General features: G+C 45.2%; 1 protein-coding gene across 2 annotated transcripts; it reads left to right on the forward strand.

Annotated features, from left to right (window-relative positions):
- Positions 1-444: 444 nt before the first annotated feature.
- Positions 445-8,619, forward strand: LOC134346579 (zinc-binding protein A33-like). 2 transcript variants are annotated; one of them, XM_063048009.1, is made up of 6 exons: positions 445-867; positions 948-1,043; positions 1,463-1,696; positions 4,243-4,265; positions 4,354-4,472; positions 7,577-8,619. In XM_063048009.1, exons 1-6 carry the CDS (start codon positions 457-459, stop codon positions 8,233-8,235), a joined length of 1,542 nt encoding a protein of 513 aa, XP_062904079.1. In that variant the 5' UTR covers positions 445-456; the 3' UTR covers positions 8,236-8,619. The 2 variants fall into 2 exon arrangements, with proteins under 2 accessions (XP_062904079.1, XP_062904080.1); XM_063048010.1 differs by having other exon boundaries at positions 1,469-1,696.
- The last annotated feature ends 11,521 nt before the right edge of the window (positions 8,620-20,140 follow it).

Raw genomic sequence — 20,140 nt, forward strand, 5'->3', positions numbered from 1 at the left:
AATGTCAAATTAGAAGATCGGCACAACATTCTTGGGCCGAAAGGCCTGTATTATGCTGTACCGCTCTATGTTCTATTTTCTACCTTTCAGTCATTACCACTAGATCTGTCAACTTGTAATACAATTTCACTTTTTTATAATTCTTTTTAACAGATACTCTGAATTTGTATTTATCCACCGTTTAACGCCCCATTTGGCGTGTTCCTTCCCGTCCTGAACAAACTGTGACAAGCCCTTCTCTCTGGTTATTGATTTTCAGCCTTATTTGTGTCTTCCCGATCCTTCCGTCATGTAAGATTAACTGGAAGAGCCGGACATTTTACCATTGAACAGCTGCAGAATGTTCATTCTCTGTGGTTGTAGCGCTTGCGGTGGACAATCGTGGTACTGATCGTGGACAATCGGATTCAACAGTAAAAGCATTTTGAACCAGGAAGTACCGGGTCCGGAGCTAACATGGCTTCGAAAGGACGGGACGAGAGTTTAACTGAGGAGGTAATTTGTCCCAGCTGCCAGGATTTCTTCACCGATCCGGTCACTCTGGAATGTGGACACAACTTCTGCCGCTCCTGTATCACACGGTGTTGGGAAAGGGAGGAGAGAAACTCCTGTCCGGAGTGTCGAGCTCTGTTTGCCGACCGGACCCTCAGGCCAAGACGACTCTTAGCAAGACTGGCTGAAAAAGCTCGAAAACTGCACCTGAAGCCGAGAGAGAATGAAAGTAAACTTCACTGCGAGGAACATGAGGAAGAAATGAAGCTGTTTTGTGAAACGGACAAGAAACTGATCTGCGTGATTTGTAAATGTGCCCAGGAGCACAGAGAGCACCGCTTCCTGTCGATTAGAGAAGCTGTTGAAATCTACAAGGTAAATATCAACCGAATTCAATAACCTCTCTACCTTTTTGCGTCTGTTTTTTTCTCATTCACTTACTCTCTGATTCTCAGGACCAGGTTAAATCTTCAATAGAAACCCTCACAAAAAAGAAATCAGACTTTCTGGAAACGGAGCAGCAACAGATACAGAAGATTTCCGGAGTTCGGGTGAGGCCTGCCTGTGTGCAATTTCTGATCTTGTTGTTTAGTTTTCGTTTCCTCTGCTGATGGCAGCACCGTATCGCAGCAGGTAGTGCTGCCTTTTTTATAGATTCAGCGACCTGGGTTCGACCCCGTTCTATGGTGCTGTCTGCGTGGAGTTTGCCGGTTCTCCCTATGACCTAGACCGGTTTTACGGCAATCGCAAAGGCATGCCGGTTGAATGGCTAATTGACTGCCATGACGTGGCTGGTGTGGGAATCGACTTTGGCGTTAATGGGTATAGATGGAAAAGAGGTTTCTTAGACTGAAGGAATGGGATGGGTGGGATTGCTCTGAAAATCAGCACAAATTTTAAGGACGAAATGATTGCTTTCAGTGTCGTGGTGCAGTCACATAATAGGTTAACCTTTATGGTCATTTGACAGGAACAGTCTCGCCACGTTCAGTCCCACATCACAGCCCATTTTGCTGAACTGCACCAGATTCTTGCCGAGAAAGAGCAGCACTTACTCAGAGATCTCAAGGAAGAAGAGGAGAGGATTCTAAATCCAATGAAGAAAAATCTTCGTGAGATTCAAGAGAATTTAAATTCTATTCAGGAGGAAATTTCAAAGTTACGAGCACGGATGCATCTAACAGACAGTGTGAGGTTCCTCAAGGTGAGAGACAATATTACAAGCACAAGAGATTCTGCAGATGCTGGTGTTGGAGAAACACAAACAATGCTGGAGGAACTCAGCTGATCAAGCAGCATCTGTGTGGTCAACTTTCCAACAGGGAATCTTCATCAGGATTGGACAGGAAAGAGGCAGAGGCCAGAATAAGAAGGTGGCGGAGGGAGAGAAGTACAAGCTGGCAGGTGATAGGTGAAACCAGGTGAGGAAGGAGGTGTGTGGCTGGGGGGATAAATTAAGAAGCCAGAGACGATAGGCGGAAAGAGTATCTAATAGGAGGATGAAGAAAGGGAAGGATGAGGGGCACTAGAGGGAGGTGATGGGTAGGTGAGGAAATAAGAAGGGGTGAGAGGGGAAACAGAATGGGGAATGGAATAAAGAGAAGGGGGAGGGAGTGAAATTGCTGGAGGTTAGAGAAATTGATGCTGGCTGGCCTACTGGGTTCCTCCAGCATTTTGTGTATGTTTGCTTTGCATTTCCAGCATCTGCGGTATTTCTTGTGTAGCAAAGTCGATGTTCATGTCATAATGCTGGAGGCTGCCCAGAAGGAATATGAGGTGTTGCTCCTCCACCCCGAGTGTGGTGTCATCGTAGCAGATGAGGAGGCCATTGACCAACATGCCAAAGTCAAATTGAAATGGGTGGCCACCGGGAAATTTCACTTTTTGCAGTGGACAGAACAAAATGCTCCCTGTTTACGTTTGATCTCACTGATGTAGGGGAGGCCGCACTGGGAGCAACAGATAGAGTAGATGACCTTGATAGATTCACAGGGAGAACGATGTGCTGGACACAGAGGCTCGTGAGGTGGTAGACAGAGACAAGGGGAACACTATCCCACTCATAGCAGCAGGAGGACGGGGTGAGAGCAGCTGTGTGGGAAGTGGAGGAGAAGCGGGTGAGATCACCATCAATGGCAGTGGGCAGTGAACTCCCATTCTTTGAAGAAGGAGGACATCTCTACAGTCCTGGAAGAGAAAGTCTTGCCCTGAGAAGACAGATGTGGAGACTGAGGAACTGGGAAAAGTGAATAGCATTTTCACAAGTTACAGTGAGAGGAGGTACAATATAGTCAAGATAACTCTGAGAGTCAGTAGATTTGTATAAGATATCAGTATCCACCTCTGGAGACAGAGATTGAAAAAGGGGAGAGGGGTGTCAGAGATGTCAAAAGGGAGAGAGCTTTCAGGCCAGGGTGGAAGCTCGAGGCAAAGTTGATCAAAGTGATGAGCTCAGCATAGGTGCATGAAGCAGTACCAGTGCAGTTGTCAATGTGGCAAAGAAGCAATACCAAGGAAGGCTTGGAACATGGACTGTTCATTGTCATAGTCATAGTCATACTTTATTGATCCCAGGGGAAATTGGTTAAATTGGTTCCACGAAATCGACAAAAGGCAGGCATAGCTGAGGACATGCTGGTGTCAATGGCTACGCCTTGGGTTTGGAGAGAGTTGAAGGAGCCGAAAGGGAAGTTGTTGAGTGTGAGGATCAGTTCCACCAGGTGGTGGCAGAGGTGGAATGTGGTTCAGTGAATGTGAACGTTAACAAAATGGGAAGTGGTAGTTTTGAAGCAGGTGTGATGTTTACCACCAACTCAGAACTTACTGAAACTGTTCTAAACTGACTTCTGACAATATTTGCACATCACAGGGCAATGTGCAGACTTCCCAGGAATGAGCTATTGTAACACAGAGCTGGTGATTGTTTCTGTGAATCTCACATCTAAAATCCATTGAAACTATCATTATCATCCAGTGACACTCACATGCGTCTGGTGAGTGTGTCTGGTGCAGTGGGTGTGAGCATCTTTTTGCCGATGTGTGGACACTATGTTTGAATTGTGGAATGTGATACAACATCTGGCTTTCGCCAGTAGAAACTAATTTTATCAGGGAAATTTGTACAGTTTCCTTTCTCAGATAAGTTCCACATGATATTCCACTATTTTCTACATCAAAGACAACTGCTCGGCCGTCTCTGCTATCAGTTCTTAGACCCGCACAAGCCTCTTCAACCGACTGACTAGCCCCATCAACAGTGAACAGTGAGCCAGGGTCTTTCACATGTTTCTCCAGCTTCCCCATTGCATTCCATCTCTCCTGCCTAGGTCAACGGTACGGATGCCAGCGAGATCCGCGTTCTCTTTACTGAATTTATTGCGGGATCTATTGAAGACCACTTCACATTTTATTTTTGGCTAAAGGCATCCACACACATTTTTTATCTTCTCCCGCCCTTTGTAATCTATAAATAACGTTAAATATCTGTCTGATCACCCTAGTGTCTAACTCGGATGAGAGTGCACGACCTGTCCCATCTTTCCTGAAAGTCTTCTCCCTCTGTCATAAATTTCCCAAACTTTCCTTTTACTTTCTCCCATGGTCCTATGTCAGTTCTGCAGTGAACTTTTTTTTAAAAGTTATGTGTCAGCGGGAGTGAAAGTTCAGAAAAGGGAGTATTCAGCACTGAGAATATTCCTGCTGTAGGAATCCAGTCTCAGTTATTTCAAAACTGTGTTTATTTTATTTTAGGAAGAAGTTCATCAGAAGAACAGGTAGGACATGCTCTCGGCACAATTCCTTCTTAAAATAATTCAAGATTGTCTGATGCTTTGTTTATAACCAGCTGTTTAATATTTGCAGCATTAGCGATGAAGCCCCAATGTTGTCAGTGACAGACGGTGCCCTGACGTTGGAGAAATTCAATAATCTCTTTTCGCTAGAAACATTGTTGAAAGAAACTTATGTTGCCATTAAGCAAGGTAAAACTTCCACAGTTTTCTTCGTCTTTGCACCATTAAATAATAATTAGAAGCAAAAATTGACTGGAATAAAGTTTGTTGGGGGATTGACCTTGGGGCACACCCTAACCAATCAGGCAAAGATTCTGGCACCAACCTCACTGCATCCTGCACCTATCCACACTGCATAAGTACAATACATGGGTATGAAATTCACCATAGTACTTGGGAAATTAAAATTCCTCTAATTAAACCAGAGGGAATAAAAACTAAAATTGTCATGGAAACAGACCTGTACCCAGCAAGGCAGGAAACCTGCGCCACTCACCCCATCTGACCTGTCCATGACTGCAGACTCTGCTGGACTTGTGAGTCACGCCGTTGTTATCAATTCACCACACAGAAGCACTTTAGTCTGAGACCAGAAGGAAGACCAGCAATAACCTTGTCCCAAGATTGGGTTTTGAGGGAAGCATGCACAGACTAATTGATATGGTAAAGATCTCCTCACATCAGAATGATTGGCAGATTAGGGCCAGAACCATCACAATGTTCATTGTTTATTCTCTGAATAACATGGAATCCATTGCTAGAGACCCAGTGAATTCATTGATTTGAGAAATCCTAAGACATGCCACATATATTCTCATCAACAGACAACATAAATGTAGGGACCCCCAATAACATATACATACTTCAATGTGCACACTCTCCTTCCCAGGGTACGCAAATCCACTGATATTTACTCCAGTCAACACACACACACACACACGCACACACACACGCGCACACACACACGCGCACACACACACGCACACACACACACGCGCACACACACACGCACACACACACACGCACACACACACACACACACACACACACCAACCTTACAATCCCCAAGTCTGCACCTATTCTATCTCACACCCGATCATTCAAACCCACATTCCTGCCAAGGCAATGCAACACTCCCCATATCTCACAAATCACTCCAGAAAATAAAACACGGCCAGGCATAGGTCATCTGGCCCTTCATGCCTGCCCATTTTCAATATGGTCACGGCTTCTCTCCCCAGGATTCATCTCTTCTTCTGTGCCAGACAGATTGCTCTGAATTCTCTAATAATACAGATAATTATCTCCCTCATTCCAACATCTCCAGTAACCAATCACATCAGTCCCCTCCATCATCCATTTGCCTCCCATTCCATGACTCTGTAATAAAAGTTCCAAACATTGTGCCGTTCCCGTTATATTCACCCGCAGGTTTCGAATTTCCCCTCACTGTTTCTGTCTGCATGCCTCTGCATTCTCCCGGCAATCCCAGGAAACTCTCGCTCCATCCAACCCAGTGAAAATGTTCACAAGAAGTTTGTTTTCCATACAGTGGCATGCAAAAGTTTGGGCACCCCGGTCAAAACTTCTGTTACTGTGAATAGCTAAGTGAGTAAAAGATGATCTGATATTCAAAAGGCATGAAGTTAAAGAAGATACATTTCTTTAATATTTTAAGCAAGATTACTTTTTTATTTCCAACTTTTACAGTTTCAAAATAACTAAAAAGGAAAAGGGCCCAAAGCAAAAGTTTGGGCACTCTGCATGGTCAGTACTTAGTAACACCCCCTTTAGCAAGTATCACAGCTTGTAAATGCTTTTTGTAGCCAGCTAAGAGTCTTTCAATGTTTGTTTGGGGGATTTTCGCCCATTCTTCCTTGCAAAAGGCTTCTAGTTCTGTGAGATTCTTGGGCCGTCTTGCATGCACTGCTCTTTTGAGGTCTATCCACAGATTTTCAATGATGATTAGGTCGGGGGACTATAAGGTCCATGGCAAAACCTGCAGCTCGTGCTTCTTGATGTAGTCCATTGAGGATTTTGAGGTGTGTTTAGGATCATTATCCTGTTGTAGAATCCATCCTCTTTTCATCTTCAGCTTTTTTATAAATGATGTGATGTTTGCTTCCAGAATTTGCTGGTATTTAATTGAGTTCATTCTTCCCTCTACCAGTGAAATGTTCCCCATTCCACTGGCTGCAACACAAGCCCAAAACATGATTGATCCACCCCCGTGCTTAACAGTTGGAGAGGTGCTCTTTTCATGAAATTCTGCACCCTTTTTTCTCCAAACGCACCTTTGCTCATTGCGGCCAAAAAGTTCTATTTTAACTTCATCAGTCCATAGGACTTGTTTCCAAAATGCATCAGGCTTGTTTAGATGTTCCTTTGCAAACTTCTGATGCTGAATTTTGTGGTGAGGACACAGGAAAGGTTTTCTTCTGATGACTGTTCCATGAAGGTCATATTTGTGCAGGTGTCGCTACACAGTAGAACAGTGCACCACCACTCCAGAGTCTGCTAAATCTTCCTGAAGGTCTTCTGCAGTCAAACAGGGGTTTTGATTTGCCTTTCTAGCAATTCTACGAGCAGAGTTTTCTTGGTCTTCCAGACCTCAACTCGACCTCCACCGTTCCTGTTAACTGCCATTTCTTAATTTCATTATGAACTGAGAAAACGGCTACCTGAAAATGCTTTGCTATCTTCTTATAGCCTTCTCCTGCTTTGTGGGCATCAATTATTTTAATTTTCAGAGTGCTAGGCAGCTGCTTAGAGGAGCCCATGGTTGCTGATGTTGGGACAAGGTTTGAGGAGTCAGGGTATTTATAAAGCTTTGAAATTTGAATCAACTGGCCTTTCCTAACAATGATTGTGAACAAGCCATAGCCCTAACAATTAAGGTCTGAGACCTTGGTAAAAGTTATCTGACAGCTCAAATCTCTTGGGGTGCCCAAACTTTTGCATGGTGCTCCTTTCCTTTTTTTCACTCTAAAATTGTACAAAACAGAAATAATACATTAGACTTGCTTAAAATGTTGAAAAGAATGTTTCATCTTTAACTTTATGACTTTTGGAGATCAGTTCATCTTCTACTCACTTAACTATTCACAGTAACAGAAATTTTGACCAGGGGTGCCCAAACATTTGCATACCACTGTATATCTCCAGAATGGTGACTGTTGCCGTTCAACTGGGCCTGGGGCTGATCAGTTTGACCTCCGGTCCCGAGGCCGCACTGCCCAGTCCCCGAGTACTCTCTAACCCTCTGCTTCCCTCCTCTCCACCCAACTCTACAGTCTCGGCGACCCTGGATTTGGAAACGGCAGGTCCGGGGCTCGTGGTGTCGGAAGACCTGAAGAAAGTGAAATGGACCAGGTCCACGCCAGATCTCCCTGACACCGGGAAGAGGTTTACAAATGGGGATTATGTGCTGGGATCAGAGGGATTCACATCAGGAAGACATTATTGGGAGGTGGATGTGGCGGGGAATCGGTGGTGGAGGCTGGGAGTCGCCTCAGAGTCCGTGGAGAGGAAGAAAGGGATCAAACTGACAACAGACAATGGATTCTGGATCATCTGGCATCAGAATGATGAAATTAATGTGAACACCTCCCCTCCATCCCGTCTCACTGCCAGTTCCATCCCTGGGAGGGTGGGTGTTTATCTCAGTTATGAGTCTGGGACAATTTCATTTTACAACGCGGAGAATAGATCCCATCTCCACACCTTCACCGCAAATAAATTCATGGGAAAACTTTATCCTTTCTTTGGAACTGTGGATGAAAACGAGTGGGTCAGAATCTGCTCTGTGCCACTACAGATCTGTACACGGGTCGGGTCTGGGCATCGGCGTCAGATGCCGGGCTCAGGTTCTGTGAAAAACCTCGCTGTCACCAGATTGGTGCTGAAAGGGTCCCTTTTAGTTCCCAAGTTCAGCACTGTGGTGATCCAATGAGCCCGGAAATGGAATGCCTGTAGATATAAATGTTGACTTTTGTATTTTGGTTGATTGTCCATTCTTATTGATTGTGGTCTTACATTGAATGTGTTATGTTCCTTGGATTTACTGACCATGACTCAGGGTTGCATATGGTGACATATTTATTTTGATCTTGAATCTGAATTTACAAGACATGTCATCCGGGGACTTGGGTTTTATATATATATTAAAAATGGAACTGCATGTTTACTGTCATCCTAAATGTGCCTTGTGCTGTGTATGACTGTTGGTACTGTGTTTTGCCCTGCAGGAAAACTCTTTTGCCTGGCTGTATTCATGGGTATTCATGTAAGGTTGATAAATAAACATGAACTTGAACTTTCAGTCCTGATGAAGGTTTCAGCTCGAACCATTGACTGTTTATTTTCCTCCATTGATGCTGACTGACATGTGGAGTCCTACCAGCATCTCCTGTTCGTGGTTTTTTTTTGCTCAAGAGCTAAAGAGGGACAGACAAGTGAGTAAAACTGTGGTGAAATATAATTTTTTGGCAAATATTCATTTAGCTAATGCCTTGAAACTGGGGGTGTGGAGACAATATTGTGTTGCGAAGAGCCAAATGCCGTGGAGAGTGGACATCCATCTCAAAGTCATCGTGGTTCATTGAAGCATATGGAAAAATGGGACATACCCCCATTGTGTGGGTCCTCCATTGGCCTGCTCCACCTGTACTGCACAGCCTGATGGTGATAAAGGTGGGTGATCGGTCCTGACTGATTTCCACCACACATGCAGGACCACAAGGATATTGAGGCTGGCCTTAACGGGAAGATGGAGGATATCTAATGTCAGTTTTCAACCTTACTGTCTGCCCCCATACTCCTCACTGCCAATATCCTCAAGCCTCCATCCGATTATCTGTCCAGCATCTCCCCGAGTCACCTGGTCTCTGGTTAGAAACAGTTAGTTAATCTATCAGTCTCACCTGTTAGCTACCTGGCATCCCTCATACCCCACAAACCATCCCTTTCCCTGATCACCTGACCCTCCCCAAAAAAAATCACTGAACTCTCCTTCCCCCGTTTGCTCCAACACCATCTCACCTTCACAGTCGCACCCTCATTATCCGTCGGACAACTTCCCAAGGACCTGACTGATCCAACCTCTTCCGATCATGTGCACGAACCCCTCCCAACGCCTTGATTATCTCAAACAAGAGAAAATCTACAGATGCTGGAAATCCAAGAAACACACACAAAATGCTGGAGAAACTCAGCAGGCCAGGCAGCATCAATGAAGAAGAGTAAAGTAGATGTTTCAGGCCAAGACCCTTCAGCAGGATTGGAGAAAAAAGATGAGGAGTCACTGTTTGAAGGTGGGGGTGAGGGGAGGGAGAAACACGTTGATAGGTGAAGGCCGGGAGTGGGGAGGGGTGAGGTAAAGAGCTGGGAAGTTGATTGATGGAAGAGATACAGGACTGGAGAAGAAAAGGAGAGGACAGACGGCCATAGAAGAAAGAAAAGGGTGAGGAGCACCAGAGAAAGGCGATGCGCAGGCAAGGAGACAAGTGAGAGAGGGAAGAGGGGATGGGGAGTGCTGAAGAGGAATGTGGCCGTTACTGGAAGTGTGAGAAATCAATGTTCATGCCAACAGGTTGGAGGATACCCAGTAGGAATACAAGGTGTTGCTCCTCCAACCTGAGTGGCCTCATTGCGACAGTAGAGAAGGCTATGGTCTGACAAGTTGGAATGGGAAAGGGAAGTGGAATTAAAATGAGCCGCCACTTGGTGATCCCTCTTTTTCTTTCAGGCAGAGCATAGGGGCTCAGCAAAGCAGCCTCCCAATCTATGTTGGTATTCTCTGTTGTAGAGGAGGTCACACCAGGAGCACCGGATGCAGTAGATGACTCCAACAGACTCACATGTGAAGTGCCGCCTCACCTGGTGGGATTGTTTCGGGCCCCGAATGGTAGTGAGGGAGGAGGTGTAGGAGTGCCAGAGGGAAATCAGTGGGGAGGGACGAATGGACAAGGGAGTCGCGTAGGGAGCGATCCCTGTGCAAAGCAGATGGTGGGGTGGGGTGGGGTGGGGGAGATATGCTTGGTGGTGGGATCCCATTTAGATAGCAGAAGTTATGGAGAATTATGTGTTGGACGTGAGGCTGGTGGGGTGGGCGGTGAGGACAAGAGGACCCCTATCCCTGGTGGGGTGGCAGGAGGATGGGGTGAGGGCAGACGTGCGCAAAATGGAAGAGATGCATTGATGGTGGAGGAAGGTAAGTCCCTTTCTTTGCAGAAGGAGAACATCTTCATTCTGGAATAAAAAGCCTCATCCTGAGAGCAGATGCAGCAGAGATGGAGGAATTGAGAGAAGAGGGTGGCATTTTTACAAGTAACGGGGTGGGAAGAGGTATAGTTGAGGTAGCTGTGAGATTCAGTGGGTTTATAACTTTTCTGCCTCTCTCTTATCTATCTCTTCCATAATTTTACATTTATATAGTCAACAACAACAGCAGACACAGGAATGATAGACAGCCAGAGTCTCTTTATCCTCAGTGTGGGAATGTCAATTACTACAGGGGGTAAATATAAAATGAGAGGAGAAGGTTTAAAGGAGATTGATGAGGCAAGTTTTTTTTTAAACACAGAGAGTGGTCAGTGCCTGGAACATGGTGTCAGGGGAGGAGGTGGAAACAGATACAACAACAACATTTCAGTGGCATTTAGACAGACACATGACAGACAGGGAATGGAGGGTTGTGGACCATGTACAGGTAGATGGGATGAGACTGAATTGGCACAATGGTCGGTACAGATTTGTGGGCCAAATGTACTCTTATATCCCTTCTAGTCCTCAAGGGATTCACTTTATCCCAGCTGATTTCACCTGACGCATGACTCCATTTTTTTGGCCAGAGCCTCCATAACCCTCATCAGCCAGTGTTCCCTCATACCTCCAGCCTTATCCTTCACTCTAACAGGGATGTACGGTCCTGAACTTTTTCTGTTTTATTACTAAAGCCTCCCACTTACCAGATGTGTGTGTAACTGTGAACAGCTTCCAGAAATTCACCTATAAAAGTTCTGTCAAAAATCAACCTTCCAATGTAGGACTCCACCTTTTGACTTTTTCCCTAATTAAAACCTAATACAGTAGAATTATATTCAAAGGTTTCAAAACTACATTTAATGTTAGAGAAATATATACAATATACCTGAAATGCTTTTCTTCGCAACCATCCACAAAAACAGAGGAGTGCCCCCAAAGAATGAATGACAGTTAAATGTTAGAACCCCAAAGCTCCCCCCTCCCATGCATAAGTGACAGCAAGCAATGATCCTCCTCCCCCCACCAGCAAAACAAAGCATTGGCACCCACTACCGAGCACTCAGCAAGGCACAGACTACTCGTTCACCCAGTACTCAACATACCACGGGCTCTCTCTCTCTCTCTCCCTAATAAGGGAGAAAGACGCGTCTCCATTTCACAGGAAGAGGGGAGACATAACAAACAACTCGCTGGTTTATGATGTTAAAAGTCTGTTGCTTCGATTTTTCCGAGCTCTGTGCCCAAAGATCTCAGGTCTAGCAACACAGCAATAAACCTGACTCCCATGACACCGAAATCTGCCTGGATTCCGAACTTCGATCTGCTTTCTTCACACATAGAGTGGTGGGTACATGGAATGCACTGCCTGTGATAGTGGTGGAACCGGATGCAATAGGGTCTTTTATGAGCCTCTTAGATAGGTACAAAGAGCTTAGAAAAATAGAGTGTTATGTGCTAGGGAAATTTTAGGCAATACCTAGAGTAGGTTACATGGTCGGCACAACATTGTGGACCAAACGGCCTGTAATGTACTGTAGATTTCTATGTTCTATGTTCTATGAGACATTAGAGTTAAAAAAAAAGAGGTGCAGCACGCGGTTATTTGGGAAGGGATAGAAATGGTCAAGTTTGTTTAAAAAGGCAGAAAATGGACAAATTCTTGAATAATAAACAGTGAGTAATAATCATAAATTTAAAAAGCAGAAATGGCAGGTGACATTTAAAAGATAGACACATTCAATTACACAAGATATAAATGGATATTGTATACTAAGAAAATTGAGCAGTATTGTAAAGCAAATGAAATAATTAATGAAAAGTGAGGGCCAGTTTTGCTGATTGCATTAGGTGGGAAAGCATATAGTTTGCTTGGAGGTTAGACTGCTCGAACAAAACCAGCCAAAATAAACTTTGCTGATATCGGGAAAGTAATATAGGAACATGTAGAAACAAAAGCATTGTTAATTGTAGAATGCTTTGGATTTTATAAGTTGAATCAAAAGGAAGGGAGTCCATTTCAGTCTATATGGCTGAATTGAAGAAATTGTCTGAACATTATCAGTTTGGTGATGGGCTTAATGATGCATTGAGAGATAATTTTGTTTGTGGAATCTTACAAGAAAGTACGCAAAAACATCTCCCAAATGAAGAGCTTCTTACATTGAAAAGAGCAGTTGAAATTGTTGTATCAAGGGAAAGAGCAGACAGAGATTCAATTGAGTTGAGGTCAGGAATGAAAGTGAGTGTGAATAATAACAATATTAATAATAATAATATTTTATTTTAATAGAATTGCAGTATCTAAATAGAAAGCAGCCTGGCCAAACAAATTGTGTTACCATTGTAGCAGGAGCTCATACACACCATTTCAGTGCAGGTTTTAATGCAATGGAAAACTTGCAGAAAATGCAACAAAGGACACATACAAAGAGCATGTCATGTCGACAAAAATGAATGGATTGCAAAGGGAAGAGAAAAAGATAAAAAGTCAACTTGCAGCTTCAAATAGAGTATTAATTTGCATGCTATTGATGAAAAATCTGATAACAATAAGAGTGACATGGGATTGGGTAGCTGAGATTTACAATGTGAAAACTAACCAGAGACAGGCAAATCAAAAAGACAAGAAATTCTGCAATTATTAGAAATCCAAAGCAACACACACAAAAATTCTGAGGAACTCGGCAGGTCAGGTAGCATCTATGAAAGTGATCAAACAGTCAACATTTCAGGCCAGGTTTCTGGAAAAAAAGATGCCAGAATAAAAAGGTGCAGCAAGGGAAAGTAGATTGCTAGAAGGAGATAGGTAAAGCCAGGTGGGTAGGAAAGGTAAAGGGCAGGAGAGGAAAGAATTTGCTCGGAGAGGACAGTGGACTATAGGAGAAAGGAAGAAAAAGGGGACCAAGAGATGAGTGTGGTATGGAGGGCTATGGTATGAAGGGATGAGTGTGGTATGGAGGGCTATGGTATGAAGGGATGAGTGTGGTATGGAGGGCTACAATATGAAGGGATGAGTGTGGTATGGAGGGATGAGTGTGATATGGAGGGTCATGGTATGAAGGGATGAGTGTGGTAGGGAGGGATGAGTGTGGTATGGAGGGCTATGGTATGAAGGGATGAGTGTGGTAGGGAGGGCTATGGTATGAAGGGATGAGTGTGGTAGGGAGGGCTATGGTATGAAGGGATGAATGTGGTAGGGAGGGCTATGGTATGAAGGGATGAATGTGGTATGGAGGGATGAGTGTTGTATGGAGGGCTATGGTATGAAGGGATGAGTGTGGTAGGGAGGGCTATGGTATGAAGGGATGAGTGTGGTAGGGAGGGCTATGGTATGAAGGGATGAGTGTGGTATGGAGGGCTATGGTATGAAGGAATGAGTGTGGTAGGGAGGACTATGGTATGGAGGGATGAGTGTAGTAGGGAGGGCTATGGTATGAAGGGATGAGTGTGGTAGGGAGGGCTATGGTATGAAGGGATGAGTGTGGTAGGGAGGGCTATGGTATGAAGGAATGAGTGTGGTAGGGAGGGCTATGGTATGGAGGGATGAGTGTAGTAGGGAGGGCTATGGTATGAAGGGATGAGTGTGGTATGGAGGGCTATGGTATGAAGGGATGAATGTGGTATGAAGGGATGAGTGTGGTAGGGAGTGCTACGATATGAAGGGATGAGTGTGGTATGGAGGGCTACGATATGAAGGGATGAGTGTGGTATGGAGGGATGAGTGTGATATGGAGGGTCATGGTATGGAGGGATGAGTGTTGTATGGAGGGCTATGGTATGAAGGGATGAGTGTGGTAGGGAGGGCTATGGTATGAAGGGATGAGTGTGGTAGGGAGGGCTATGGTATGAAGGGATGAGTGTGGTATGGAGGGCTATGGTATGAAGGAATGAGTGTGGTAGGGAGGGCTATGGTATGGAGGGATGAGTGTAGTAGGGAGGGCTATGGTATGAAGGGATGAGTGTGGTAGGGAGGGCTATGGTATGAAGGGATGAGTGTGGTAGGGAGGGCTATGGTATGAAGGAATGAGTGTGGTAGGGAGGGCTATGGTATGGAGGGATGAGTGTAGTAGGGAGGGCTATGGTATGAAGGGATGAGTGTGGTATGGAGGGCTATGGTATGAAGGGATGAATGTGGTATGAAGGGATGAGTGTGGTAGGGAGGGCTACGATATGAAGGGATGAGTGTGGTATGGAGGGCTACGATATGAAGGGATGAGTGTGGTATGGAGGGATGAGTGTGATATGGAGGGTCATGGTATGAAGGGATGAGTGTGGTATGGAGGGCTATGGTATGAAGGGATGAGTGTGGTAGGGAGGGATCAGTGAGGTAGGGAGGGATGAGTGTGGTATGGAGGGCTATGGTATGAAGGGATGAGTGTGGTAGGGAGGGCTATGGTATGAAGGGATGAATGTGGTATGGAGGGATGAGTGTTGTATGGAGGGCTATGGTATGAAGGGATGAGTGTGGTAGGGAGGGCTATGGTATGAAGGGATGAGTGTGGTATGGAGGGCTATGGTATGAAGGGATGAATGTGGTATGAAGGGATGAGTGTGGTAGGGAGGGCTATGGTATGAAGGGATGAGTGTGGTATGGAGGGCTATGGTATGAAGGAATGAGTGTGGTAGGGAGGGCTATGGTATGGAGGGATGAGTGTAGTAGGGAGGGCTATGGTATGAAGGGATGAGTGTGGTAGGGAGGGCTATGGTATGAAGGGATGAGTGTGGTAGGGAGGGCTATGGTATGAAGGAATGAGTGTGGTAGGGAGGGCTATGGTATGAAGGGATGAGTGTGGTATGGAGGGCTATGGTATGAAGGGATGAATGTGGTATGAAGGGATGAGTGTGGTAGGGAGTGCTACGATATGAAGGGATGAGTGTGGTATGGAGGGCTACGATATGAAGGGATGAGTGTGGTATGGAGGGATGAGTGTGATATGGAGGGTCATGGTATGGAGGGATGAGTGTTGTATGGAGGGCTATGGTATGAAGGGATGAGTGTGGTAGGGAGGGCTATGGTATGAAGGGATGAGTGTGGTAGGGAGGGCTATGGTATGAAGGGATGAGTGTGGTATGGAGGGCTATGGTATGAAGGTATGAGTGTGGTAGGGAGGGCTATGGTATGGAGGGATGAGTGTAGTAGGGAGGGCTATGGTATGAAGGGATGAGTGTGGTAGGGAGGGCTATGGTATGAAGGGATGAGTGTGGTAGGGAGGGCTATGGTATGAAGGAATGAGTGTGGTAGGGAGGGCTATGGTATGGAGGGATGAGTGTTGTAGGGAGGGCTATGGTATGAAGGGATGAGTGTGGTATGGAGGGCTATGGTATGAAGGGATGAATGTGGTATGAAGGGATGAGTGTGGTAGGGAGGGCTACGATATGAAGGGATGAGTGTGGTATGGAGGGCTACGATATGAAGGGATGAGTGTGGTATGGAGGGATGAGTGTGATATGGAGGGTCATGGTATGAAGGGATGAGTGTGGTATGGAGGGCTATGGTATGAAGGGATGAGTGTGGTAGGGAGGGATGAGTGTGGTAGGGAGGGATGAGTGTGGTATGGAGGGCTATGGTATGAAGGGATGAGTGTGGTAGGGAGGGCTATGGTATGAAGGGATGAATGTGGTATGGAGGGATGAGTGTTGTATGGAGGGCTATGGTATGAAGGGATGAGTGTGGTAGGGAGGGCTATGGTATGAAGGGATGAGTGTGGTATGGAGGGCTATGGTATGAAGGGATGAATGTGGTATGAAGGGATGAGTGTGGTAGGGAGGGCTATGGTATGAAGGGATGAGTGTGGTAGGGAGGGCTATGGTATGAAGGGATGAGTGTGGTAGGGAGGGCTATGGTATGGAGGGATGAGTGTGGTAGGGAGGGCTATGGTATGAAGGGATGAGTGTGGTAGGGAGGGCTATGGTATGAAGGGATGAGTGTGGTAGGGAGGGCTATGGTATGAAGGGATGAGTGTGATATGGAGGGCTATAGTATGAAGGGATGAGTGTTGTATGGAGGGCTATGGTATGAAGGGATGAGTGTGGTAGGGAGGGCTATGGTATGAAGGGATGAGTGTGGTAGGGAGGGCTATGGCCCAGGTGCAGATCAATGGAATGAGGCAATTAGTTAGTTGTCAGTCTGCATCTTTGGAACCAAGCACAAGATCACACAGAGACTTTGAAGGGTTACACAAAACTAGGAATTTTATTAACAAAAGAGACTAAACAAAACAGTAGAAGTTAAAAGGTCTAGAATAACTTGGCCAGTGTTTCAGGTGAGAAGAGGTAAAAGGCCAGAGTGGGGAAGAGAAGAAGAGGAAGTGGGGCATTCAGGGCCCTAATAATCCCTTCCCGGTGCAAAAGTGATTCATAAGGGAACTTATCGGTCTTAATTTTATTGCATCCGTTACTCTCGGTGTAGCTTCCTCTCCACTGGAGAGACCTAAGGCAGATCGGGGGATCACTTTGTTGAGCACCTTCACTCTGTCTACTGAACCAGCCTGCATTTCTGGTAGCCAACCATTTTGATTACACTTCCCATTTCCTATTTCCACACCAAATTATCTGTTCACAGCTTTTTCTAGCACCAAGATTATGCTAGACACAGACAAGATGAACAGAAACTCATACTCCACCTTGCTAGTCTCCAACCTGATGGCATGAACGTTCATATCCACCATTCCACTCTCTTCCTTCCCTATTGACCTTTGCTCACCAGTCCCCATCACCCTATCACTTTCCTCATCATCTGGCTATTGCCCAGACACATGCCCCACTGGATTCCCTCCTCGCCTCTTTCACTTTATTCCATGGTGCACTATCCTCTCCTACCAGAGTCCACCTTCTTCAGCCCATTGTCATTTCCAACCACCATCTCAGCTCTTACATCTTCTCCCGTCTTCTCCTTCTCTGACCTGGATCCACTTGTCACCCCCCAGCTCTTGCGCCACCCCTTCCACGCACCTTTCTGTATTATCTCTGTCCGCTGTCTCATGCAGTAGTGATAAATTGTCTCGACCAGAAATATTAACCGGTTATTTCCCTCATGCGGATGACCACCTTTGAATGTGAACCCAGTGCATCCCTCAGGACATGGGGAAGAACCATGGGCAACATTCCTCCAAGGGCTCATGAAACTACTTCTTTCACTTCTTTTTTCTTTCAAATGTGGTTCTGCTCCTGTGAAGCAAATGATCTCTATCTTGGTGGTGTGTTTTCAGGCTGGTTGAGCTACCTGGCTCGAGAGTATTCCATGAGGCTTCAAGTGAATGGTGTTCCTCAAGGCCAAGAAGAATGGAGACCATGGTCGACTCCATTTCTCGCCGATTAAAGCGCTGAGGAAGACTGAAATCATTAACACGAGTGCAGAAGGCAAGCATAAGTGCCAGCCCCTCACTCGCTGGTCCCAAATGAAGGTCCCTGCATTTGAGTGATCAGAGCTGTCAGAGAATGAGGTCAGATTTTGGGTTTTGAGCAAGGTTTCATTGATGTGGTCTGTGATAAGATTCTGCAGTTCATGTTATGACATGCTTTTGGTTTCTGGTTGCTCTTGGTTGCTATTTTGGGCAATTCTGAATTGGGGCGACCTGCAGATAGTGTCCACTGAGCAGAACTGAATTCTGTGTTTTTTGCTTGCTTTTTTTTTGTTGCTGTTTGCGTGATTTGTTTTTTTTTGTGTGCAGGGAGTTGATATTTTTCTTTGAACAGGTGCCATGGTTTTCTTTGTTTTGTAACTGTCTGTGGGGAAGACCAGTCTCAGGGTTGTATACTGCATATATACTTTAATAATAGATGTACTTTGAATCTTTGAATCTGGGGACAGAGGGCTCCGGCGGGCTGCTGTTTGCAACCATTAGGGGTGATGGGTGTAAGTAACTAATATGTTTTCATTATGAATATATTTATTTTTAAAATAAGAATCTCCATCCAAAGGTGCTGTCTGAGTTCCTCCAACGCCTTTGAATATTGTTCCCGAGTTCTTGTAGCTGTCGTCTGGTGTCCCCGTCTGCAGCGCACCTAGTGGGCAATCTCGGTATTGCGGGGCTTCAGCAGCTTCCGGAAGGTGAAAATACTTTGCATCTTGGAGATAGTTAACATGGCTTCGAAAGACCAGGATCAAGAGTCTAACCGAGGAAGTAATTTGTCCCATCTGCCTGGACTTCTTCAATGATCCGGTAATTCTGGACTGTGGGCACAACTTCTATCACTCCTGTATCACACGCTACTGGGAAAGGGAGAAGCGAAACTCCTGCCCGGAATGTCGAGCCAAGTTTGTTCACCGAAACCTCAAGCTAAATCGGGCCTTAGCAAGACTGACTGAGAAAGCTCAGTGACTTAATCTGAATTCGACAAAGTAGGAAAATAAATATCACTGCGAGGAACATGATGAAGAACTGGAGCTGTTTTGCGAAACTGACAAAGAAACTGATCTGCCTGATCTGTAAAGATGCGCGGAAACACAGAGAGCATCACTTCCTGCCGATTAATGAAGCTGTTGAAGTCTACAAGGTAAAATAAAGCAATTTTGATCACGTTTTTCACTTTATTGCATGTTGATTTTCTACATCCTCTACACTCCAAGGCCCAGATACATCTGTTTGCTTACTTGCATCTTTATTGCCTTCTCTTTACTCTTGGATTCATTCCCAGGATCCAATCAAATCTTCCTTAGAATCCCTCGTTGAAAAGAAATCACAGCTTCAGCTCATGGAAGGGAGGCAGAAAAAGAATATTTTGGAAATTCGGGTGAGGCCTTCTTGTGCAGACTTTCTGTCCTTGTATACTTTGTTCTCTGTGATGCACAATAACAGGGTGGTATAGGTCCAGTTCAACCCTGACCTCGGGCACACGTTCGCCCTGTGGCAACTACATTGTTCACCCACATCTCAAAGACGTTCTGGCTGATTGGTTAATTGGTTCCTAATTAATGTGTGAATGTTGATGGTATGTGAATCAGATAGGAGTTAATGGACATAGGCCAGTGAATAGGTTTCAGGAAGACTTGAGGGAATGGGTTTGAGAATTGGTGTTAAATTTAGTGGGCCCAATGCTCACTTCCCAGGTGATAAGGAAATACAGCACAACAATATGGCAACTTAATTCTTCACCTGTCATTTCTTAGGATGATGCACATAATCTTCACTCCTTGATCATATTGCAATTTGCTGAACTGCACCAAGTTCTCAATAATAGGGAGCCATCTATATTCAGCAATCTCAAGGTAGAAAAGGAGGTGGTTCTAAATCCAATGGAGAAAAATCTTCGAGCGATTCAAGGGAATTTAAATTCAATTGAAGAGGACATTTCAGAGCTAAAAGAACAGATGGATCAGGAAGACAGTTTGATATTTCTAAAGGTGAGTGATTATGTTAGCTGTGTACATACATCTACTGATGCTTCTGGACACATCTTCAGTGATGTTCCTGGAATCATCGGGTGTTTCGGGTCTTTCAACATCATACAACCTCCTCCAGGTGACCCAGCCAGGGCTGATCAGACCCCAGCTTGTGTCCAGATGGCTAGCTACTTATGACTCCATGGCTCCCCTCTTTTGAGCCACCGTCATCTTGAGGCCCTCTCTGCCGCATCGGTGGTACTGCGGATGG

Source organism: Mobula hypostoma, chromosome 5 (assembly GCF_963921235.1).
Source record: "Mobula hypostoma chromosome 5, sMobHyp1.1, whole genome shotgun sequence".
Taxonomy (NCBI): domain Eukaryota; kingdom Metazoa; phylum Chordata; class Chondrichthyes; order Myliobatiformes; family Myliobatidae; genus Mobula; species Mobula hypostoma.